Source organism: Elephas maximus, chromosome 12 (genome assembly GCF_024166365.1).
Source record: "Elephas maximus indicus isolate mEleMax1 chromosome 12, mEleMax1 primary haplotype, whole genome shotgun sequence".
NCBI lineage: Eukaryota > Metazoa > Chordata > Mammalia > Proboscidea > Elephantidae > Elephas > Elephas maximus.
In genome coordinates this window covers 43,533,219-43,559,631 of record NC_064830.1, presented here as the reverse complement: position 1 = coordinate 43,559,631, position 26,413 = coordinate 43,533,219, and the positions used below count along the sequence as shown (strand labels likewise).

Below are 26,413 nucleotides of genomic sequence, written 5' to 3'. Positions count from 1 at the left end.
TTCTTGGAAACCCATAGGGTTTCCAAGGAGTACCTATAGATTTGAACTGTTTGACCTGCTGACCTTTTGGTCATTGCGCCACCAGGTCTCTCTCTCCCCCCTTTTCATACACACACGTACACGCACACACACACACACGCATGCACGCGCATGCACATGCACACACATACACATAAGGAGCGGGAGAGAGTTCGAGATTCCTCTGCTTGTGCCAGAACCACAGTCTTTATTACGGTAGCTTTGTAGCTGGTTTTTGTATGTTGCTGACTTTGATTCGCTAGTATATTGTTGAAAACTTCTGTGTCTGTGTTCATGAAGGATAGCAGTTGGTAGTTTTCTTTATTGTACTCTTCTTGTTTGGCTTTGGTATAGGGTGATGCTGGTCTGAAAATGAGTTGGAAAGTGTTTCTTCCTCTTCGATTTTCTGGAAGAGGTTTTATAGAATTGCTGTTATTTTTTTTCTTAAAATGTTTGGTAGAACTCACCGAGGAAACCATCTGGGTATGGAGATTTTTTTTTTTTCTTTTTACAGAGGCTTTTCAACTACAAATTCAATTTCTTTAATAGATACAAGGTTATTCTGGTAATTTTACCTTGGGTGAGTTGTTTTGGTAGTTGGTTTTTGAGGAATTGGTCAGTTTTATCTAAGTTGTCAAATATATGTGTATAGAATTGTTTGTAGTATTCTCAGAGTATTTCTTCTGATGTTTGTGAGTTCTGTAATGATCTCCCCTCTTTCATTAGTGATGTTGGTAATTTATGCCTTCTCTAATTTTTTCCTTGTCGGTCTTGCTAGAGGTCTGTCAACTTGATGGATCTTTTCAAAGAATGGGCTTTTGGGTTTGTTGGTTTTTCTCTATTATTTTCCTGCTTTTAATTTATTTCTGCTCTGATTTTTATAATTTCTTTTATTCTGCTTGCTTTAGTTTTAAATTGATCTTCTTTCTCTAATATTCTAAAGTGGAAACTTAGGTTATTGATTTCAGATCTTTCTTTGTTCCTAATGTATGCATTTACCACGATAAATTTCCCCCGAGCATTGTTTTTGCCGCATCCCACAAATTTTGATCAGTTGTACTTTTGTTCAAAAAATATTTTTCATTTTCTCTTGAGACTTCTTTGACATATGTTGTTTCATTTCCAAGTATTTTAGAATTTTCTAGCTATCATTCTGGTACTGATTTCTAGTTTACTTTTGTAATAGTCTGGAAAATACTTGGTATGATTTCTGTTCTTTTAAAATTTTTAAGATGCATTTTATGGCCCAGAATGTGAGCTTGAGAAGAATGTGCACTGTGGTATTGTTTGATGGAGTGTTCCCTGAATGTCAGTTAGTTCAAGTTGATTGGTAGTGTTATTAAGGTCAACTGTATCCTTAATGGTTTCTGCCAGCCTGATCTGTCAATTACTGAAAGAGGGGTATTGAATTCTTCCAAATATATGCATAGATTTATCTTTTTTCTTTTCAGTTTTAGCCTCATACATTTTGACTCCCTGTTGTTAAGTGCGTGCATTTTTGGGTCATTATATATTTTTGGCAAATTGACTCCTTTATTATTATTTTATACTTCTATTTATCCTTGATAATTTTTCTTGCTCTAAAGTCTGTTTTCTCTGACATTAATATACCTATTCCAGCTTGCCTTTTTCCCTCGAATTTTATTTATTTTGTTGTGGAAAATATACCCAGCAAAACATACACCAATTCAACAGTTTCTACGTGTACAATTCAGTGACATTGATTACATTCTTAGGATTGTGCAACTGTTCTCACCTTCCTTATCTGAGTTGTTCCTCCTTCATTAACATAAACTCACTGCCCCCTAAGGTTTCTATCTAATCTTTCCAGCTGCAGGTGTCAGTTTGATCCCATATAGTTCTTAAAAGAGCATAGTGCTCAAGACAAACCTTTTTTTTAGTAGTTAGGCTAAACTATTGTTTGGCTTTAAGATGACTTAAGGGGATATTTTTGGTTTAAGGTTTAAAGATTATCTCAGGGCAATAATTGCAGGGATTCATCCACCCCCATGGCCTCAGAGAGTCTAGAGTCCATAAGAACGGGAAATTCTGTTTTGCATTTCTACCTTTTGATCAGGATTCTTCCGTGGAATCTTTGATCAAAATGTTCAGTAATGGTAGCCAGGCACCATCCAGTTCTTCTGGTCTCAGGACAAAAGAGAGAGTTGTTTATGGAGGCAATTAGCCACATTCCCTGTCCTCCTCCTATTCCTGGCTTTCCTTCTTCTCGGTTGCTCTGGGTGACTAGAGATCGATTGTGCCTTGGGTGGCCACTTGCAAGCTTTTAAGATGCCAGGCACTATGCAGTGAACTAGGAGGTAGAACAGATGCACTAAACACGTCATTGGGCCAATTAACTGGGGTGTCCCATGAAACTATGACCCTGAACTTTCAAACCCAGAAATCAAATTCCATGTGATGTTTTGTTGTACATAAGCAGCCTCTTTCTCTCTCTCTTTTTTGTAAATATATCTGTTACACAGCTTTTGCTAATTCACCTTTTTACAGGTGTACAACTTATTGACAGAAATTACAGTAGTTGGCTGTGCAACATTACCTTTAATCAATGTGATTTTTCCATCACCATTAACTCCCCTTTCCCCCTTCCGCCATGCCTGGTAACTACCAGTAAACTTTGTCCTCTATACCTTTCCGTTTTCTTGTCTTTTTATATAAGTGAGTTCATTCAATATTTGCTGTTTTATGATTGGTTTATTTTGTTCACCGTAACATCTTCAAGCTCCGTCCATACTGTAGCATGTATGAAGACTTTATTTCTCCTGCAGACTGAGTGGTGTTCCATTGTATGTGTATACTACATTTTGTTTATCCATTTATGTCTTTTTTAAAAATAATTTTTTTTATTGTGCTTTAGATGAAGCTTTACAGAGCAAATTAGTTTCTCATAAAATAATTAATATATGTATTGTTTTGTGACATTGGTTGCCAACCTTGCGATGTGTCAACACTCTACCCTTCTCGACCTTGGGTTCCTAGTTTCCATTCATCCAGCTTTCCTGTCCCCTCCTGCCTTCTTGTCCTTGCTCCTGGGCTGGTGTACCCATTTAGTGTCGTATACATGGTAATAATACGTGTATTATTGTTTGTTTTATGGGCCTGCCTAATCCTTGGCTGAAGGGTGAACCCCAGGAGTGACTTTAGTACTGAGTTAAAAGTGTGTCTGGGGGTATCCATTAATCTCTTGATGGGCATTTAGCTTGTTTCCACTTTTTGGCTATTGTGAATAGTGCTGCAGTGACCATTGGTGTACAAGTCTATTTTTGAATCTCTGCTTTCAAGTCTTTTGGGTATACACCTAAGAGTGGGTCATATGGTAGTTCTATTTTTAGTTTTATGAGGAACCACCATACTGTTTTCCACAATGGTTGTACCAGTTTGCATTGCCACCAAAAATGAATAGGGATTCCAATTTCCTCACATTCTCGCCAACATTTTTTATTTTCTGTTTTTGTTTTTATCTTAGCCATCCTAATGGGAGTGAAATGGTAGCTGATTGTAGTTTTGATTTGCATCTCTCTGATGGCTAATGATCCTGAGCATCTTTTCGTGTGTCTGGTGGCCATTTGAATGTCCTCTTTGGTGAAATGTTTATTCAGGTACTTTGCCCATTTTATGACTGAGTTGTCTCTTTGTCGTTAAGTTGTCGATGTTTTATATATATTTTGGTTATTAGATTCTTGTCGGATATATGGTTTCTGAAGTTATTCTCCCAGTTAGTAGCTTGTCTTTTCACCTTTTTGGTAAAGTTTTTAGATGAACAAAAGTTTTAATTATGTCCTGTTATTTTGTGTTTTGCTATTTATGCTTTTGTTACTAATTAGATTATCCATTGTCGAAAGCGAGGCCTGCCAGCATTGCCCCTGCTTATTTTTCTAAGAATTTTATGGTGTTAGTATGCACATTTTGGCCCTTAATAATTGTGAATTTGTTTTTGTGTATGATGTGAGGCGTGGATCCTGTTTCATTTTTCTGCATGTAGAAATTCAATTTTCCCAGCACCATTTATTGAAGAGACTCTTCTTTCCCCATTGTATGGACTTAGCACTCTTGTCAAAAATCAGTCGATCAGAGATGTGTGGATTTCCTTCTAGAATGTCAGTTGTATTCCATTGGTCTATATGTCTGTTGTTATACCAGGCTGTTTTGATTACTGTAGCTGTATAGTACGTTTTCGGAATCGACTCGATGGCACTGGGTTGTAGTATGTTTTAAAATCAGGAAGTATGAGTCCTACTTTGTTCTTATCTTTCAAGATTGTTTTAACTATTTGGGGCCTCTCGCCATTCCATATGAAGTTAAGGATTGGTTTTTCTGTTTCTGTAAAGAAGGCTGTTAGAATTTTGATCAGGATTGCATTGAATCTATAGATCGCTCTGAGTAGTATTGAAGACTTTATATTAAGTCTTCCAGTCCATGAACGTGGAACATCTTTCCATCTACTTAAGTCTTTAATCTTTCAGAAGTGTTTTATAATTTTTGTAGTGTAAGTCTGTGGTTAGAGTTATTACTAGTTATTTTGTTAGATGCTATTGTAAATGGAATTGTTTCCCTAATTCCCTTTCAGATTTCTCATTGCCAGTATATAGAAACTCAACAGATTTTTGTATCCTGCATCTTGGCTAAGTTTCTCTATTAGCTCTAGAAGTTTTCTTGTGAACTCCTTGGGATGTTCTATATATAAGATCATATCATCTGTGAGTAGGGATAATTTTACTTCTTTTCTAATCTGTATACCTTTTTTTTTTTTTTTTATTGCTCTGGCTGGGACTTCTAATACAATATTGAATGAAAGTGGTGAGAGTGGGCATCCTTGTCTTTTTCCCAATTTCAAAGGTAAACCTCTCAATCCTTCTCCATTAAGTATAATATTGGCTTTTCATGTGCCATGAATTGCAGCTTTCTTTTGATTAGCATGGTGCATCTTTCTTCATCTTTTACTTTTAACTTATCTGAGTATATTTAAAGTCGGTGTACTCGTCCACTAGCCTAAAGGTTGACGGTTCGAACTCACCCAGTCGCACCATGAAAGAAAGGCCTGGTGATCTGCTCCTGTAAAGGTTATAGCCAAGAAAACCCCCTGGACCAGTTCTATCTACTCCGTAACACATTGGGTTACCATGAATTAAAATTGACTCTTTGGCAATGGGTTTGGTTTTTTTGGTTTCTTGTAGGCAAGGGGGAACCCTGGTGGCATAGTGGTTAAGTGCTACGGCTGCTAACCAAAGGGTTAGCAGTTCAAATCTGCCGGGCACTCCTTGGAAACTGTATGGGGTAGTTCTACTCTGTCCTATAGGGTTGCTGTGAATCGGAATCAACTCGATGGCACTGAGTTTGGTTTTGGTTTTTTGTAGGCAAGGTATAGTTGGGTCATGTTTGTTCATATACTCTGACAGTTTCTGTTTTTTATCCACTAGATTGTTTCACATTTAAAGTGATTACCGATATACTTGGATTAATATCTACCATGTTTGTAACTGTTTTTTGTTTGTTGCATTTGTTCTTTGTTTCATTTTCTCCATTTTTCTGCCTTCTCTGGTTTTAATTGAACATTTTACATGATGTCATTTTATCTCTTAATATATCAACTGTATTTTAAAAATATTTTTGGTAATTTCTCTAGAGTTTACATTATATTATTTTTAACAAACCTACATCTACCTTTAAGTAACATTATACTACTTTATGTGTAGTGCAGGTACCTGATAACAGAGAGTACCCAATTCCTTCCTCCCATCCTTTATGACACTTATCTATATGCCATAGTCTTCCACTATACTATCACTGTTATTTCTTTAAATGAACAGTTATCTTTAGGTCACATAAGATTAAGAAACACAGGAAAATCTATTTTACTTTCATTTATGCCTTCTCTGATGCTCTTCCCCCCGCCTTTTTTTTTTGTAGGTCTGAGTTTATGACTGATATAAACTTCTTTTAAAAGAACTTGTACGGCAGGTCTGCTAGGGGTCAGCTCCCTTGGTTTTAGTTTGTCTGAGAAAATTCTTATTTTTTTCTTCATTTTTGAATGATAATTTTGTTGGATATAGAATGCTAAGCGGGTAAATTTTTTTCTATTAACACTTTAAATGTTTCACTGCACTCCTCTTCATGGTTTTCTTGCTTTTTTTTTTTGGTGGTAAAATATATATAACAAAACATTGCCTGTTCAGCCATGTTTACATTTACAGTTCAGTGACATTAGTTATGCTGACCATGTTGTACAGCCATCACCACTATCCATTTGCAAACTTTTTTCATTACCCTTAAAAGAAACAAAGTGCCCCTTAAGCAGTAACTCATTCCTCCTTCCACCTGTAAGTGGTAACCACTGATAAACCTTGGTTTCTATGCATTTGCCTATTCTAGATATTTTATATAAGTGAGTTTATACAGTAGTTGCTTTTTTGTGTCTGGCTTTTTTTACTCAGCATAATATTTCAAGGTTCTATATCATAGCAAGTATCAGAATGTCATTTCTTTTTATAACTGAATTATATTCCATTGTATGGAGGTACCACATTTTATTCATCTGTTCCTCTTTTAATGGACACTTGGTTTGTTTCCCTTGGCTATTGCGAATAATTTTGCAGTGTGTCTTCACCTTGATGAAGTCCTCTGTTGCATAGAAATTTTTAATTTTGATGAAGTCCAATTTACCTATATTCCCTTTTGTTGCTAATGCTTTTGGTGTCATATCTAAGAATCTACGGTCAAAAACAAGGTCTTGAAGCTCTGCCCCTATGTTTTCTCTTAAGTGTTTCATGTTTTAATTCTTTTAGTTAGGTTATTGATCCATTTTGAATTAATTTTCTTATATGGTGTGAGGTATGGGTCCAACTTGATTCTTTTGTATGTGGAGATCCAGTTGTCTCAGCCCCATTTGTTTGAAGAGACAATTTTTCCCCTTTGTGTGGACTTGGCACCCTTGTTGAATATCAGCTGACCAGGGATGTGTAGGTTTATTTCAGAACTCTCAACTCAATTTCATTGGATTCAATGTCTATCCTTATGCCAGTACCACACTCTTTTAATTACAGTAGCTTTAGAGTGTGCTGTGAAATTGGGAAATAAAAATCCTCCTACTTTGTTCTTTATTTTCAAGATTGTTGTGGCTATTCAGGGCTCCTTGCAATTCCATATAAATTTGAGGATTGGTTTTTCCAATTCTGCAAATAAGACTGTTGGAACTTTGGTAGGGATTGCATTGAATCTGTAGATTGCTTTGGGTGATATTAACGTCTTGACCACAGTAATTCTTCCAATCTATGAACACTGGTTGTCTTTCCATTTATTTAGGTCTTCTTTAATTTCTCTCAGCAATGTTTTGTAGTTTTTAGTGTGTGAGTTTTTCACCTCCCTGCTTAAATTTATCCCAAGGTATTTTATTATTTTTGATGCTATTATAAATAAAATTGTTCTGTTAATTTCAGATTGTTCATTGTGGTATATAGAAGCACAACTGATTTTTACATGTTGATCTTGTGCCCTGAAACTTTGCTGAATTCATTTATTAGCTCTAGTGGCTTTCTTATAGATTCTTTGGGATATGGAAACCCTGGTGGCATAGTGGTTAAGAGCGATGGCTGCTAACCAAAAGGTCAGCAGTTCGAATCCACCAGGCACTCCTTGGAAACCCTATGGGACAATTCTATTCTGTCCTATGAGGTCGTTATGAGATGGCAATGGATTGGGTCATATAAACCAGACCCAATCCATTGCCATCTCATATGTTTGTATATAATAAAACCATATAAATATATATAAATCATGCTGTCTGTGAATAGCATTAATTTTACATCTTTTCTCATTTAGATGTCATTTATTTTTATATCTTTAAATTACTCTGGCTGGAACTTCTAATCCAGTGTTGACTACCAGTGGTGAAAGTGGGCTTTCTTAGCTTGTTCCTGATCTTAGTGGGAAAGCTTTCAGGCTTTCACCATGGAGTATGATAAAAAAATTTTTTTTTTTTTTTAATGATAGCTGTGAATTTTTTCAAAAATGCCCTTTGTTATGTTGAGGAATGTCCCTTCTGTTCCTAGTTTGTTGAGTGTTTTTTATCATGAAAAGGTGTTAGATTTTTGTCACATGCCTTTCCTGTGTCAATTGAGGTGATCATCTGGTTCTTTTTCTTCATTCCATTAATATGTATTACATCGATTGATTTTCTTATGTTGAATTATCCTTACGTTCCTGGAATGGTCGTGGTATACAATCCTTTTAATATGCTGTTGCATTCATTTTGCTAATATTTTGTTGAGGAAGTTCTGTTTGTATTAATAAGGGATATTGGTTTGTGGAAACCCTGGTGGCATAGTGGTTAAGAGCTACGGCTGCTAACCAAATTGTTGGCAGTACAAGTCCACCAGGTGCTCTTTGGAAACCATATGGGCAGTTCTACTCTGTCCTATAGGGCTGCTATTGAGTCAGAATCGACTCGACGGCAGTGGGTTTGGTTGGTTTTTTTTAATTGGTTTGTAGTTGTCTTTTCTTGTGGTGTTTTTGCCTGGCTTTGTTATCAAGGCAATGCTGCCCTAATAAAATGAGTTAACCTGTTGTTGTCCAGTCGATGCCAACTCATAGTGACCCTGTAGTGACACAGTGGTTAAGAGCTACAGCAGCTAACCAAAAGGTAAGCAGTTTGGCTCTACCACCTGCTTACTGGAAACTGTATGGGCAGTTCTGCTGTGTCCTATAGGGTCGCTATGAGATAAAATGAGTTAGGGAGCATTTTTTCCTCTTCTGTTTTTTGGAAACATATGACAAGGATTGTTGTTACTTTTTCTTTAAATGTTTGGTGGACTTCATCAGTGAAGCCAACTGGTCCTAGGCTTTTCTTTGTTGGGAAGTTTTTGATTACTGCTTTTTTTTTTTTTCTTTTTGTGGGTCTGTTGAGGTAGTCTATTTCTTCTTAAGTCAATTTAGGTAGTTTGTGTATTTCTAGGAATTTGTTCATTTCATCTAGGTTATGTAATTTATTGGCATACAAGTTATATAACCTAGTAATAGGTTTTTTATTTCATAATCCTTTTTATTCATGTAGGGTCAGTAGTAGTGTTCCTATGTTCATTTCTGTTTTTAGTTATTTGTGTCCTCTCTTTTTTTTTCCCTTTGTCAGTTTAGCTAAAGGTTTGTCAAATTTATTAATTTTTTCAAAGAACCAGCTTTTGCTTTTCTTGATTTTATCGATTATTTTTCTTTTCTCTATTTCATTTATCTCCTTTTGGTCTTTATTATTTCCTTCCTCATGGTAGCTTTGAGCTTGGTATGCTTTTCTTTTTTAGTTCCTCTAGGTATAAAGTTAGGTTATTGATTTGATAATTTCTTTTTTTGATGTAGACATTTACTGCTATTCATTTCCCTCTGAGCACTGCCTTTGCTGCATCTCATAAGTTTGATATGTTGTGCTTTCATTTTCATTCCACTCTAAATATTTTCTGATTTTACTTGTATTTTTTCTTCAACCCATTTGCTGTTTAATAATGTATTGTTTAATTTCCATTTATTTGTAAATTTTCCAGTTTTCGTTTTGTTATCAATATCTAATTTCATTCCATTGTGTTTGAGAAGACATTTTATATGATTTCAGTCTTTTTAAGTTTACTGAGACTTGTTTTGTGACCTGACTTATAGGTTATCCTGGAGAGTGATCCATGTGTACTGGAAAAGAATGTGTATTTTACTGTTTTTAGGTTGAGTATTCTATATATGTCTGTTAGGTCTAGTACGTTTATGTTGTTATTGTTAGGTGCCATTGAGTTGGTTCTGACTCATAGTGACCCTGTGTACAACAGAACAAAATACTGCTCAGTCCTGTGCCAACCTCACAGTTGTTGCTATGTTTAATCCCATTGTTGTAGCCACTGTGTCAGTCCATCTCGTTGAGGATCTTTCCCTTTTTCACAGACCCTCTGCTTTACCAGGCATGATGTCTTTCTTCACAAACTGGTCTCTTCTGATAATATGTCCATGCTCTATGAGACAAAGTCTCGCCATCCTTACTTCGAAGGTGCATTTTGGCTGTACTTCTTCCAAGACAGATTTGTTTGTTCTTCTGGCAGTCGGTAGTGTTTTCAGTATTCTTCACCAGCACCATAATTCAAAGACATTAATTCTTTGGACTTTCTTATTCATTGTCCAGCTTGTGCATGTGTATGAGGCTATTGAAAATACCATGGCTTGGGTCAGGGACACTTTAGTCCTCAAAGTGGCATATTTTCTTTTTAACACTTTAAAGAGGTCTTTTGCAGCAGATTTGTCCAATGAAATATGTCATTTGATTTCTTGACTGTTGCTTCCATGGGCATTGATTGTGGATCATAGTAAAATGAAATTCTTGACAACTTCAGTCTTTTCTCTGTTATGACATTGTTATTGGTCCAGTTTTGAAGATTTTTGTTTTCTTTAGGTTGAGGTGTAATCCATACTGAAGGCTGTAGTCTTTGATCTTCATCAGTAAGTGCTTCAAGTTCTCTTCACTTTCAGCAAGCAAGATTGTATCATCTGCATATTCCAGGTTGTTAAGTTGTTAATGAGTCTTCCATCAATCCTGATGCTATGTTCTTTTTCATATACTCCAGCTTCTCGGATTATTTGCTCAGCATACAGTTTGAATAAATATGGTGAAAATATACAACCCTAATACACACCTTTCCTGATTTTAAACCATGCAGTATCTCCTTGTTCTGTTCAAACGACTGCCTCTTGGCCTATGTTCAGGTTCCTCACGAGCACAATTAAATGTTCTGGAATTCTCATTCATCCCACTGTTACCCATAATTTTTTATGATTCATGCAGTCCAGTGCCTTTGCATAGTGAATAAAACTCAGGTCTTAGTGCTGAATATTTGAGGATTTGAAAACCCAGGCAGCCACGACTGGGGTCAATGTCAGTTTCCTATGGCTGCTGGAATAAACCACCACACATTTAGTGATGACAGGCAACACAAATCCACTCTCCCACATTCTTGGAGCCCACCAGTCTGAAATGGGTTACCCTGGGCTGAAATGAAGGTGTCTGCTCCGTAGGGCTACATGCCTTCCTCAAGGAGAAGGGGGCTCACGGACAAGCTCCCTCCCCTTGACTTGGCCAGCTTCTGGAGGCTGTCCTTATCCCTCCACTCAGGATCCCTTATCACACCACCTTTTCTCCCTGTGTTTGCACGAAGATCACAATGCCTTTGTCCTCCTCTGTTCTCCACTTTTAGCACCCTTCACATCACCACAACTCCAATGCTGCCTTCATCATGGAATGTCACATGTATAGGTGGCAGGGGCCCCTTCACACCTGCATGTTTTGGGGGCCATTCTTCTGCTCCTCAGGGCATGAGAAGAGCTTCCAAAGGTTTACTGTTCTTAGAAAGGAAATAAATGTTTTGAATACTTGATCCTGCTCCAAACTCAGTAACTTAATCGAGCTAAAGTGCTTTCAGGGTAAGTAGACCCCTGGGTGCTCCCTCCTCCATGGAGGAGGGTTGCAGTTGGCTCTGGGCCACCCCCAACATTTGCACTGTAGGACTTCTTTTCTCCCAGCCTGGGTAGAAGGGTGTGACACTGAGTTGAAAATGGCCCCACACGTGGTGGCACATGCTCATTGATCAGGAGCACTTCATGTGTGATGCATACCTTTCCTGATTTTAAACCATGCAGTATCCCTTTGTTCTGTTCAAACAACTGCCTTTTGGTCTATGTACAGGTTTTGCATGAGCACAATTAAGTGTTCTGAAATGCCCATTCTCTGCAATGTTATCCGTAATTTCTTGTGATTCACACAGTTGAATGCCTTTGCGTCAATAAAACACAGGTAAACATCTTTTTGATATTCTCTGCTTTTAGCCAAGATCCGTCTAACATCAGCAGTGATATCCCTTGTTCCATGTCCTCTTTGGAGTCCAGCTTGAATTTCTGGCAGTTCCCTGTCGATGTACTGCTACAACTGCTTTTGAATTATATTCAGCAAAATTTTACTTGTGTATGATATTGATGATATTGTTTGATAATTTCTGCATTCTGTTGTATCACCTTTCTTTATAATGGGCTCAAATATGTATCTCTTCCAGTTGCTTGGCTAGGTAGGTGTCTTCTAGATCTCTTGCATAGACAAGTGAGCACCTCCAGCAATTCGTTCATTTGTTGAAACATCTCAGCTGGTATTCCATCAATTCCTGGAGCCTTGTTTTTTGCCAGTGTCTTCAGTGCATCTTGGACTTCTTCAGAAGCAGTTAGTTATCTGTTCTACAGTCAGCTCTTGGTTTTGACTAACGATATTGAGCTTCTCCATCATCTCTTTCTACAGATGTACTCTAGTTGTAGAAATATTTCTCACTTCAATTCTGTCAATATTTGCTTTGTATATTTTAGGGCTCTGTTGTTAGATTCATATATATTTATAATTGCAATATTTTCCTGGCATATATATTTGTAACTGTAATATTTTCTTGATGAATTGATTGTTTTATTACTATGTAATGTCCTTCTTTGTCTCTTGTAAGAGATTTTCACTGAAAGTCAGTTTTTCCCTGATATTAATATAGATATCCAGCTTTCTTTTCTTACTGTTTTCATCAAATACTTTTTCCCTTTTTTTTTCTTTCCACATATTTGTGTCTTTAGATCTAACGTAGGTCTCTGTAGATAACGTAGTTGGATCATAAATTTTTATCTATTCTACCAGTCTCTGCCTTTTGTTTGGAGAGTTTAATCCATTTATATTTCAAGCAATTACTGATAAGGATGGACTTACTGTGCTATTTTGGTATTTGTTTTCTGTGTGTCTCATACATTTATTGCACCTCATTTTCCCCAGTACTTTCTATTTTTGTGTTTATATGTTTTTTTGAAGTGTGAACCATTTTTATTTTTTCATTTCTTTTTGTGTATATCTTTCAGATACTATGTGGAATACTTTTTTTTCTTTAATTTTTATTTTGCTTTAAGTGAAAGTTTACAAATCAAGTCAGGCTCTCACACAAAAACGTATATACACCTTGCTACATACTCCCAATTGCTCTCCCGCTAATGAGACTGCCCTCTCCCTCCCTGCACTCTCTCTTTTCATGTCCATTTCACCAGCTTCTAACCCCCTCTACCATCTCATCTCCCCTCCAGACAGGAGATGCCAACATAGTCTCAAGTGTCCACCTGATCCAAGAAGCTCACTCCTCACCAGCATCCCTCTCCAACCCATTGTCCAGTCCAATCCCTGTCTGAAGAGTTGGCTTTGGGAATGGGTCCTGTCCTGGGCCAACAGAAGATCTGCAGGCCATGACTACCGGGGTCTTCTAGTCTGAGTCAGACCATTAAGTCTGGTCTTTTTACAAGAATTTGGGGTCTGCATCAAACTGCTCTCCTGCTCCCTCGGGGTTCTCTGTTGTGTTCCCTGTCAGGGCAGTCATCGGTTGAATCCGGGCACCATTTAGCTCTTCTGGTCTTAGGCTGATGTAGTCTCTGATATATGTGGCCTTTTCTGTCTCTTGGGCTCGTAATTACCTTGTGTCCTTGGTGTTCTTCATTCTCCTTTGATCCAAGTGGGTTGAGACCAATTGATGCATCTTAAATGGCCCCTTGCTAGCGTTTTAAGACCCCAGATGCCTCTCTCCAAGGTGGGATGCAGAATGTTTTCTTACAGATTTTATTATGCCAAATGACTTAGAAGTCCCCTGAAACCATGGTCCCCAAACCCCTGCCCCTGCTACACTGGCCTTCAAAGCATTCAGTTTATTCCAGAAACTTCTTTTCTTTTGGTTTAGTCCAGTTGTGCTGACCTTACCTGTATTGTGTGTTGTCTTTCCCGTCACCTAAAATACTTCTTATCTACTATTTTTTTTTTACTATCTAATTAGTGAATACCCCTCTCCTGCACCTGTTGTTGAACCAGTACTACGCTGTTTTGACTACTGTGGCGGTATGATAGGTTCTAAAATCAGGTAAAGTAAGGCCTCCCGCTTTGTACTTCTTTTTCAGTAATGCCTTATTTATCTGGGGCCTCTTTCCCTTCCATATGAAGTTGGCGATTTGTTTCTCCATCTCATTAAAGAATGTCGTTGGGATTTGGATCAGAATTGCATTAAATGTATAGATTGCTTTTGGTACAATAGACATTTTTATAATGTTAAGTTTTCCTGTCCACGAACAAGGTATGTTCTTCCACTTATGTAAGTCTTTTTTGGTTTCTTGCAGAAGTGTACTGGAATTTTCTTTGTATAAGCCTTTTAATCTCTGGTAAGATTTATTCCTAAGTATTTTATCTTCTTGGGGGCTACTGTAAATGGCATTGATTTGGTGATTTCCTCTTCGATGTTCTTTTTGTTGGTGTACAGGAATCCAACTGATTTTTGTATATTTATCTTGTATCCCGATACTCTCCTGAACTCTTCTATTAGCTTCGGTAGTTTTCTGGAGGATTCCTTAGGGTTTTCTGTGTATAAGATCAATTCATCTGCAAATAGAGATACTTTTAATTATTCCTTGCTAATCTGGATGCCCTTTATTTCTTTATCTAGCCTAATTGCTCTGGCTAGGACTTCTAGCACAATGTTGAATAAGAGTGGTGATAAAGGGCATCCTTGTCTGGTACCTGATCTCAATGGGAATGTTTTCAGGCTCTCTCCATTTAGGATGATGTTGGCTATTGGCTTTGTATAAATGCCATTCATTATGTTGAGGAGTTTTCCTTCTATTCCTATTTTGCTGAGAGTTTTTATCATGAATGAGTGTTGAACTTTGTGAAATGCCTTTTCTGCATCAATTGATAAAATCATGTGATTCTTGTCTTTTGTTTTATTTATGTGGTGGATTACATTGTTTTTCTAATGTTGAACTGGGTTTAATGTTGAACCATCCCTGCATACCTGGTATGAATCCCACTTGGTCATGGTGAATGATTTTTTTGGTATGTAGTTGAATTCTATTGGCTAGAATTTTGTTGAGGATTTTTGCATCTACATTCATGAGGGATATAGGTCTATAATTTTCTTTTCTTGTGGGTCTTTACCTGGTTTTGGTATCAGGGATATGGTGGCTTCATAGAATGAGTTTGGTAGTATTCCGTCCTTTTCTATGCTCCGAAATACCTTTAGTAGTAGTGGTGTTAACTCTTCTCTGAAAGTTTGGTAGAACTCTGCAGTAAAGCTGTCCGGGCCAGGGCTTTTTTTTTGTCGGAAGTTTTTTGATTACCTTTTCCATCTCTTCTTTTGTTATGGGTTCTACCTCTGTTTGTGTTAGTTTAGGTAGGTAGTGTGTTTCTAGGAATTCATCCGTTTCTTCTAGGTTTTCAAATTTGTTAGAGTACAATTTTTCATAGTAATCTGATATGATTTTTTGAATTTCAGTTGGGTGTGTTGTAATATCGCCCACCTCATTTCTTATTTGGGTTATTCGCTTTCTCTCCTGTTTTTCTTTTGTCAGTTTGGCCAGTGGTTTATCCATTTTGTTGAGTTTTCCAAAGACCAGCTTTTGGTCTTGTTAATTCTTTCAATTGTTTTCCTGTTTTATTTAGTTCAGCTCTAATTTTTATTATTTGTTTTCTTCTGGTACCTGTGGGTTTCTTTTGTTGCTCTCTATTTGTTCAAGTTGTAGGGATAATTTTTTGATTTTGGCCCTTTATTCTTTTTGTATCTGTGCATTTATTGATATAAATTGGCCTCTGAACACCACTTTTGCTGTGTCCCAAAGGTTTTCATAGGAAGTGCTTTCATTTTCATTGGATTCTATGAATTTCTTTATTCCATCCTTAATGTCTTCTATAATCTAGTCTTTTTTGAGCAGGGTATTGTTCAGTTTCCAAGTGTTTGATTTCTTTTCCCGTTACTGATTTCCACTTTTATGGCCTTATAGTCAGAGAAGATGCTTTGTAATATTTCAGTGTTTTGGATTCTGCTAAGGCTTGCTTTATGACCTAATATGTGGTCTATTCTAGAGAATGTTCCATGTACAGTAGAAAAGAAAGTATAGTTGGTTGCTGTTGGGTGGTGTTCTGTATATGTCTACGAGGTCAAGTTGGTTGATAGTGGCATTTAGATCTTCCGTCTTTATTGAGCTTCTTACTGGATGTCCTGTCCTTCACTGAAAGTAGTGTGTTGAAGTCTCCTACAATTATTATGGAGCTGTGTATCTCACTTTTGAATGCTGATAGTTTTTTTTTTTTTTTTTAATGTATCTTGCAGCCCTGTCATTGGGTGCATAAATATTTAATATGGTTATATCTTCTTGGTGTATTGTGCCTTTAATCATTATATAGTGTCCTTCCTTATCCTTTCTGATGAATTTAACTTTAAAGTCTATTTTGTCAGAAATTAATATTGCCACTCCTGCTCTTTTTTGATTATTGTTTGCCTGATATATTTTTTTCCATCCTTTGAGTTTTAGTTTGTGTGTGTCTCTAAGTCTAAGGTGTGTCTCTTGTAGGCAGCATATAGATGGATCTTGTTTTTCAATCCATTCTGCCACTCTCTGTCTCTTTATTGATGCATTTAGTCCATTTACATTCAGGGTAATTATGGATAGGTATGAATTTAGTGCTATCATTTTGATGTCTTTTTTTGTGTGTTGTTGACAGTTTCTTTTTCCCACTTGATTTTATGTGCTGAGTAGATTATCTTTATATATTGTCCTTTCCTCATATTTGTTGTTGTTGATTTTGTTTCTGCTGAGTCTGTGTTTTTCCCTTGTATTTTATTTTGATGAGTAGGAGAGTTTGTCTCCTTTGTGGTGACATTATTATTTTTTCTAAATTTAAACCTAACTTTTATTTCTTTGTATCACTGTTTCTTCCTCTCCATATGGAAGGTGTATGATTACATTTCTTAGTCCCTCTTTATTATTTTAATGTTGTCTTCTTTTATATAATAACATCGCTGTTGCCCTGTTTTGGGATTTTTTTTTTTTAGTCTTGTTTTTTTGGATTTCCCTGTCTGGGTTGACTTCAGGTTGCTCTGCCCAGTGTTCTAGGGTTGATACCTGATATTATTGATTTTCTAACCAAAGAACTCCCTTCAGTATTTCTTTTAGTTTTGGTTTGGTTTTTACGAATTCCCTCAACTGGTGTTTTTCTGGAAATGTCTTAATTTCAACTTCATATTTAAGAGACAGGTTTGATCGATATATGGTTCTTGGCAGACAGTTTTTTTCCTTCAGTTTCTTAAATATGTCTTCCCATTGCCTTCTTGCCTGCATGGTTTCTGCCGAGTAGTCCGGGCTTATTCTTATTGGCTCTCCTTTGTAGGTGACTTTTCATTTATCCCTCGCTGCTCTTATAATTCTCTCTTTATCTTTGGTTTTGACAAGCTTGATTATAATATGTCTTGGTGACTTTCTTTTCACATCTACCTTACGTGGAGTTCGATGAGCATCTTGGATAGATACCTTCTCATCTTTCACAATATCAGGGAAGTTTTCTACCAACAAATCTTCAACAGTTTTCTCTGTATTTTCTTTTATCCCTCCCTGTTCAGGTACTGCAATCACTCGTAGGTTATTTTTCTTGATAGACTCCCACATCATTTTTAAGGTTTCTTCATTTTTTAAAAATTCTTTTATCAGATTTTTCTTCAAATATATTAGTGACAAGTGATTTATCTTCAAGTTCAGAAATTCTAGCTTCTGCTTGCTCAATTCTGTTCCTCTGACTTTCTACCCAGTTATATAATTCTGTAATTGTATTGTTAATCTTCTGAATTTCTGATTGCTGTCTATGGATTTTTCCAGCTTATTAAACTTTTCATTATGTTCCTGAATAGTGTTTCTAACTTCTTCAGTTGCTTTATCTGTGTGTTCCTTGGCTTGTTCTCCGTATTGCCTCATTTCCTTCCTGATGTCTTGAAGGGTTCTGTATATTCAACTTTTGTATTCTGCATCTGATAATTCCAGGAATGTACTTTCATCTAGAAGATGTCTGGATTCTTTGTTTTGAGAGCCTGTTGAGGTGCTCATGGTCTGTTTCTTTATGTGACTTAATATTGACTGTTGTCTCCGAGCCATCTATAAGTTATTGTATTAGTTTATGCTTGCTTACTGTGTCGTAGCTTCTTGCTTTCTTTTGTTTTGGTATACCCCTGTGGGTTGCTTGAGCGAGCTAGCTTGATTATTTTCGCCTTTGGAGCTCTGGTGTCCTGTCCCCAGCTGGCTGGAGCTGTTATCAGGTATATCAGTGTAGGAGTCCATTCAGTTTCCTTGTATACATTCAGCTCAGGTTTTCAGGTAGCAGATATGAAGTGTGTGGTACAGACTCTGTCCTACAGTCTTAGAGGGGCAGGGGCAATTGGCATATATACCGGTATCTGATTGCAGTAGGTGGTCACGCTCTGAACAAGGCAGGAGGCTGAGAATTGACCCCCAAGTGTCTCTGGGGAAAACGCGTCTCTGTTCCCTAGAGCCTGCTGGTGGGTGGGTTCTTCAGAGGGACTGTGGACGCCAAAAGTTTTTGGTTGTGAGGACTGGGAGGTACCAGTTATCTTTGGATGCCTGTCGTGGGTGGCTGTGTGACCTGAGTGGAGCTACCAGTCCTTAGGTCCCTGATGTGGGTAGGTGAGGACCTTGTTTAATAGGCAAAGAGATGTCAAATGTCAAACACCCACCTCTCCACCACATAGCTGAAATGGCTGGAGTCTGCCAACAAGGGCCTATTCTCCTGAAATAGGCCCACACAGGTCCGTGCAGAAGGGAAAGGTGCTCAAGGTCCACAGACGGTTTATGCCTGGCTAGGAGCTGCTTCTGTCCTGAGCTCCCCCGGTTAATGGAGCTAGCAAATTATCTTTTCCCCCCAGTTGCAAATTTTTTCCTGCCCCAGGTCCGGGAGAATGGCTCTAGGTGCTCACCAGCGTCTATCTTAGGCCCAGGGATTCAGCCGCTGATGCCAGCCCGGGGGTGGGGGGGAGGGCGCGGTAAAATACACGCAAGTACTTAGCTTTTGCCAAGAGCACCGTTCTCCTCAGGTTCCAGAGGTTTGAGCAGGCTGTGTGGCTGGCTGCTTCTCCCTGAAGAAATTGAGCGGAATGCTAGGACCAGCCTGTTGCTGCTGCTGCCGCTCTGGGAATGGTGCCTGAGGGCTCCCTGCGATTCAGGTCCGGTAACTCCTCTCCACTTCTGAATGGCCTCTTCCTGCTCCTGCCCCTCAGTTTGTTGTCTAAACTTGCCTTTGATGCTCAGGGCTCCCAGCTTGTCACAAATATACTCGTTTCACTTGTTTTTTCGGGTCTTTGTTGTATGAAGGAAGCGTCTGGCTATTACGCCATCTTGGCTCCACCTCCCCACATTCTGTGGGGAGTTTTTTTAATTACATTTTCAATCAGTTTTTTTGTTATCAGTCTATTTAGTTGTTCTGCCTCTGTGTGTGTTAGTTTAGGTAGGTAGTGTGTTTCTAGGAATTCATCCATTTTTTTCTAGGTTTTCAGATTTGTTAGAGTACATTTTTTATAATAATCTGATATGATTCTTCTAATTTCTGTTGGGTCTGTCATAATATCGCCCATCTCATTTCTTATTCAGGTTATTTGCTTCCTGTCCTGTTTTTCTTTGTCAGTTTGGCCAGTGGTTTATCAATTTTGTTGATTTTTTTCAAAGAACAAGCTTTTGGTCTTGTGAATTCTTTCAGTTGTTTTTCTCTTTTCTATTTCATTTAGTTCTGCTCTAATTTTTATTATTTGTTTACTTATGGTGGCTGTGGGTTTCTTTTGTTGCTCTCTTTCTATTTGTTCAACTAATAGGGATAATCCTGTCATTATGGCACTTTCTTCTTTTTGGATGTGCGCAATTATTGGTACAAATTGACCTCTGAGCACCGCTTTTTCTGTGTCCCAAAGGTTCTGATAGGAAGTGTTTTCATTCTCGTTGGATTCTATGAATTTCTTTATTCCATCCTTAATGTCTTCTATAATCCAGTCTTTTTTGAGCAGGGTATTGTTCAGTTTCCAAGTGTTTGATTTCTTTTTCCTGCTTTATCTGTTACTGATTTCCACTTTTTTGTCCTTATGGTCAGAGAAGATGCTTTGGAATATTTCAGTGTTTTGGATTCTGCTCAGGATTGCTTTATGACCTAATATGTGGTCTATTCTTGAGAATGTTCCATATGCATTAGTAAAGAAAGTATACTTGGTTGCTGTTGGAGGGACTGTTCTGTATATGTCTGTGAGGTCAAGGTGGTTGATTGTAGCATTTAGATCTTCTGTATCTTTACTGAGCTTCTTTGCGGATGTCCTGTCTTTCACCGAGAGTGGTGTGTTGACGTCTCCTACTAATATTGTGGAGCTGTCTATCTCACTTTTGAATGCTAATAGAGTTTGTTTTATGTATCTTACAGCCCTGTCATTGGGTGCATAAATATTTGATATGATTCTATCTTCTGGATATATTGTCCTTTTAATCATTATATAGTGTCCTTCCTTATCCTTTCTGATGGATTTAACTTTAAAGTCTATTTTGTCAGAAATTAATATTGCCACTCCGTTTCTTTTTTGATTGATGTTTGTTTGATATATTCTTTTCCATCCTTTGAGTTTTAGTTTGTGTTTCTAAATCTAAGGTATGTCTCTTGTAGGCAGCGTATAGACGGATCTTGATTTTTAATCCATTCTGCCACTCTCTGTCTCTTTTTTTGGTGCATTCGTGCATTTACATTCAGCGTTATTATGGATAGGTGTGAATTTAGTGCTGTCATTTTCATGTCTTTTTTTTTGCGTTGTTGGCTGTTTCTTTTTCCCACTTAATTTTTGTGCTGCATAGATTATCTTTATATGTTGTCCTTTCCTCATATTGTTTGTTGTTGATTTTGTTTCTGCTGAGTCTCTATTTTTTTTCTTGTATTTTATTTTGATGAGTAGGAGAGTTTGTCTCCTTTGTGGTTACCTTATTAGTTACCCCTATTTTTCTAAATTTAATCCTGTTTTATTTTTTTGTGTCACCGTTTGTTCCTCTGCATATGGAAGATCTGTGATTACATTTCTTAGTCCCTCTTTATTATTTTAATATTGTCTTCTTTTGTATAATAACACGAGTGTTACCCTGTTTTGAGCTTTTTTTTTTTTTAAAATCTTGCTTTTTTTTTTTTTTTTTTTTTGATTTCCCTGTCTGGGTTGACTTCAGATTGCTCTGCCCAGTGTTCTAGTCTTGGGTTGATACTGATATTATTGATTTTCTAACCAAAGAACTCCCTTTAGTGTTTCTTGTAGCTTTGGTTTGGTTTTTATGAATTCCCTAAATATCTGTTTATCTGGAAATATCCTAATTTCACCTTCATATTTAAGAGACAGCTTTGCTGGATATATGATTCTTGGCTGACAATTTTTTTCCTTCAATTTTTTAAATAAGTCATCCCATTACCTTCTTGCCTGCATGGTTTATGCTGAGTGGTCCGAGCTTATTCTTATTGACTTTCCTTTGTAGGAACTTTTTGTTTACCCCTTGTTGTTGTTGTTAGGTGCCATCGAGATGGTTCTGACTCATAGCAACCCGATGTACAACAGAACGAAACAGTACCCGGTCCTGAGCCATACTCACAATTGTTGTTATGCCTGAGCTCATCGTTGCAGCCACTGTGTCAGTCTACCTTGTTGAGGGCCTTCCTCTTTTCCGCTGACCCTGTACTCTGACAAGCATGATGTCCTTCTCCAGGGACTGATCCCTCCTGACAACTCGTCCAAAGTATGTAAGACACGGTCTTGCCATCCTTGCCTTTAAGGAGCATTCTGGCCGCATTGCTTCCAAGACAGATTTGTTTGTTCTTTTGGCAGTCATGGTATATTCAATATTCTTCTCCAACACCACAATTCAAAGGCGTCAACGGTTCTTCGGTCTTCCTTATTCATTGCCCAGCTTTCACATGCATATGGATGCGATTGAAAATACCATGGCTTGGGTCAGGCGCACCTTAGTCTTCAGGGTGACATCTTTGCTCTTCAACACTTTGAAGAGGTCCTTTGCAGCAGATTTACCCAATGTGATGCATCTTTTGATTTCTTGACTGCTGCTTCCATGGCTGTTGATTGTGGATCCAAATAAAATGAAATCCTTGACAACTTCAGTCTTTTCTCCGTTTATCATGATGTTGCTCATTGGTCCAGTTGTGAGGATTTTTGTTTTCTTTATGTTAAGGTGCAATTATACTGAAGGGTGTGGTCTTTGATCTTCATTAGTAAGTGCTTCAAGTCCTCTTCAGTTTCAGGAAGCAAGGTTGTGTCATCTGCATAACGCAGGTTGTTAGTGAGTATTCCTTCAGTCCTGATGCCCCGTTCTTCTTCCTATCGTCTAACTTCTCGTAGTGTTTGCTCAGCATACAGATTAAATAGGTATGGTGAAAGAATACAACCCTGATGCACACCTTTCCTGACTTTAAACCAGTCAGTATCCCCTTGTTCTGTGAAACGTTTACCCTAGCTGCATTTAAAATTCTCTCTTTATCTTTTGTTTTGGCAAGTTTTTTTATAATATGTCTTGGTGACTTTGTTTTAACATGTACCTTACGTGGAGTTCAATGCCCATCTTGCATAGATATCTTCTCATCTTCACTATATCAGGGAAATTTTCTGCCAAGAAATCTTCAATAATTCTCTCTGTGTATTCTGTTATCCCTCCCTGTTCTGGTACTTGAATCACTAATAGGTTATTTCTCTTGATAGAGTCCCATATGATTAAGGTTTCTTCCTTTTTAAAAATTCTTTTATATGATTTTTCTTTAGATATATTAGTGCCAAGTGATTTATCTTCAAGTTCAGAAATCCTGGCTTCTACTTGGTCTGTTTTGCCCCTCTGACTTTCTATTGTGTTGCATACTTCTGTAACTTTATTGTTAATCTTCTGAATTACTCATTGCTGTCTGTCTATGGATTTTTCCAGCTTATTAAATTCTTCATTATGTTCCTGAATAATCTTTCTAATTTTTTCAATTGTTTTATCCGTGTTTTCCTTGGCTTGTTCTGCGTATTGCCTCATTTCCTTCCTTATATCTTGAAGGATTCTGTATATTAATCTTTCGTATTCTGTCTCTGGTAATTCCAGGGATACACTGTCATCTAGAAGATCCCTGGATTCTTTGTTTTGAGAGCCTGTTGAGGTGATCATGGTCTGTTTCTTTATGTGACTTAATATTGACTGTTGTCTCTGAGCCATGTATAAGTTATTGTATTAGTTTATGCTTGGTTACTGTGTCGTAGCTTCTTGGTTTCTTTTTGTTTTGATATACCCAAATGGGTTGCTTGAGCGAGCTAGCTTGATTATTTTCTCTTTTGGAGCTCTGATGTTCTGTCCCCATATGGCTAGAGGTGTTATCCGGTCTGGCAGTCTGGGAGTCCATTCAGTTTTCTTGTATGAATTCAGCTTAGGTGTCCAGGTATCTGATCATAAAGTGTGTGGTACATGCTCTGTCCTACAGTCTTAGAGGGACGGCGTGATTGGTATATGTACTGGTATCTGATTGTAGCAGGGGGTCACAGTGTGAAAAGGTAGGGGGCTAAGAACCGACTCCTGAGTGTCTCTCAGGAAAGCACGTCTCTCCTAGAGCATGCAGGTGGATGGGCTCTGCAGACGGGTCATGGGTACCAAGTGTTTTTGGTTGTAAGGACTGGGAGGTACCAGTTATCCCTGGACGCCTGTTGCGGGTGGCTGGGTGACCTGTGTGGAGCATCCAGTCCTTAGGCCCCTGATGTAGGTAGGTGAGAACCCTGTGTAATAGGCAAAGCAATGTCAACATCAAACACCCACCTCTCCACTGCACAGCTAAAGCTGTTGGAGTCTGCCTGCAAGGGCCTATTCTCCTGAAATAGGCCCACACAGGTCCATGAAGAAGGGAAAGGTGCTCAGAGTACAGGGAGAGTTTTTGCCTGGTAGGAGCCGTTTCTGTCCTGAGCTCCCCTGGTTAGTGAAGCTGGCAAATTATCTTTTCCCCCAATTGCAAATTTTTACCCTCTTCAAGGTTGGGAGGATGGCTGTAGGTGCTCAACAGGGCCTAGGTCCAAACCAAAAAACCAATCTCAGTGCCGTCGAGTCAATTCCGACTTATCAGGCCCAGGGAATTCAGCTGCTGAAGCCAGCTTTTGGGGGGGGGGCATGGTAAAATATACGCAAGTACTTAGCTTTTGCTGAGAGTGCTGTCCATCTCAGGTTCCAGGGGTGTGAGTATGGTGTGTGGCTGGCTGCTTTTCCCTGAAGGAACTGCAGCCGAACACTGGTACCAGCCCGCCGCTGCTGCTCCTGGAATCGTGCCTGAGGGCTCCCTGCGATTCAGGTCCGGTAACTCCTCTCTGCTTCTGAATGGTCTCTTCCTCCCCCTTCCCCTCCTGTTTGTTTTCTCAGCTTGCCTTTTATGCTCAGCGCTCGTAGCTTGTCATAAGTATACTCGTTTCACTTGTTTTTTCGGGTCTTTGTTGCACAGAGGGCTTGCCGGAAACATCTGTCTATTCTGACATCTTGACTCCACCCTGTTGGAATACATTTATTGTCCTAAATTTATTTGTAACAGTCTGTTTTAAATTCGGAGCCCTGGTGGTACAGCTGCTAAGAGCTCGGCAGCTAACAAAAAGGTTGGTATTTCTAATTCACTAGCTGGTCTTTGGAAGCCCTGTGGGCCAGTTCTACTCTGTCCTGTTGGGTCACTGTGAGTTGGAATTGACTCAGCGGTGACAGATTTTTTTTTTTTTTTTTTTGGTTTAAGTTGATACCAACTGAACTTTAAGAACATGCCAAAAATGCTGTTTCTCTACACCTTCTCTACACCTTCTCCCTTTATGTTGTTGTAACAAATTACATCTTTATATATTATGTGCCCAATAACCTAAATAATTATTTTTATGCATTTGTGTATTAAATCATATAACCAAACACCAAAACCAAACCCTTTGCTGTCAAGTTGATTCTCACTTATAGTTACCTTATATGACAGAGTAGAACTGCCACCATAGGGTTTCCAAGGAGCAACTGGTGAATTTGAACTGCCGACCTTTTGGTTAGTAGCAGAGCTCTTAACTATTGTGCCATCAGAGCTGCATTAAATCATATAGGACATAACAAGTAGAGTTATAAACCAAAAATACCGTAAAACTGTTTCTTGACTTGTCCACGAAGTTACCTTTACTGAAGATCTTTATTTCATCATGTGACTTTGAATTATTGTGTAGTGTCATTTTATTTCAACCTGAAGAATTCCCTTTGGCATTTCTTGTGTGTCTAGGACAGATATAGTGGTTACAAACTCCCACAATGTTTGTTTATCTGGGAATATCTTAATTTCACCCTCATTTTTGAGGTAGAGTTTTGCTGAATATACCAGCTTGCTTGACGGTCCTTTTTTTTTTACCACTCTAAACACGTCATCCCACTGCCTTCTGTCCTCTATAATTTTTTAAGTCAAAGTCAGTGCTTAATCTTATTGGGGATCCTTTGTATGTGACAGTTCCTCTCTCTCTTCCTCGTTTCGTAATTCTCTACTTGTCTTTAGTTTTTGAATGTGTGATTATATTCTGTCTTGGTGTGAATCTCTTTGGGTTTATCCTACTTGGAGTTCATTGTGTTTCTTGGATGTGTAGATGTGTGCCTTTTGTCAAATTTGAGAAGCTTTTGGCCATTACTCCCTCAAATATTCTTTCTGCCCCTTGCTATTTCTCTTCTCCTCCTGGGACTCCCATAATGTGTGTGTTGTTTTGCTTGATGGTATCCCACAAGTTCCTTCAACTCTCTTCACTTTTCTTCATTCTTTGTTTTTTTCCTTCTCAGACACGAAAATTTCAGTTGTCCTCTCTTCTTGTTCACTGATTCTTCTGACAGCTCAAATCTGCTGCTTAACCCTGGCAATGAATGTTTTCTCTCACTTATCATACTTTTTGGCTCCAGTATTTCTGTGTAGTTACTTTTTATAATTTATTTCTCTTTATTGATAGTTTCAATTTGTTCATATAGCCTTTTCCTGATTTACTTCAGTTTATTGTCTGTATTTTCCTTGAGTGCTTTCAGCATGTTTAATACTGTTGCTTTAGCGTCATTGTCCTCCATTATCTGGGCTACCACAGGACAATTTCTGTCACTTACTGTGTTTTGACTGGACCATCCTTCTTATTTCTTTGTATAACTTGTGATCGTGTGTGTGTGTGTGTGTGTGTGTATGTGTATGTGAAAGTAACTAGGACGTTTGAATATTATAATATGGTCGCTCTGGAAATCAGATCCTTTCCCTTGCCCAAGGTTTGCTGTTTTTTTCTTTTTTTAATTTTTTTTTGTTGTTGTTGTTAAAGCCTGTGGTCATTATTTGTTTAGTGATTGCCCTTAACTATTTTTGCAGTGACTGCCTTCCAGGGTATACGTGGATACTGAAGTCTCTGTTTCTTAGCTTGTATTCAACTAGTGTTTTAACAGATTTATTTGAATTCCAGAGTTAAAAAAACAAAAACAAAACACC

The 26,413-nt window shown here is 38.0% G+C and overlaps 1 protein-coding gene across 13 annotated transcripts in view; it reads left to right on the top strand.

Moving 5' to 3' along the window:
* The window catches only part of DTNB (dystrobrevin beta), a 422,608-nt gene that overhangs the window by 39,340 nt on the left and 356,855 nt on the right, over positions 1–26,413 (top strand). Inside the window, exon 2 of one of the 13 annotated variants that reach the window (XM_049903702.1) lies at positions 24,127–24,250. The exons of the other annotated variants lie outside the window; for them this stretch is intronic. Within the exon in view, the coding sequence (XP_049759659.1) occupies positions 24,144–24,250 (107 nt within the window). The 5' untranslated portion in view covers positions 24,127–24,143. The remainder of the gene's footprint in view (positions 1–24,126; positions 24,251–26,413) is intronic. 13 annotated transcript variants of the gene reach the window in all.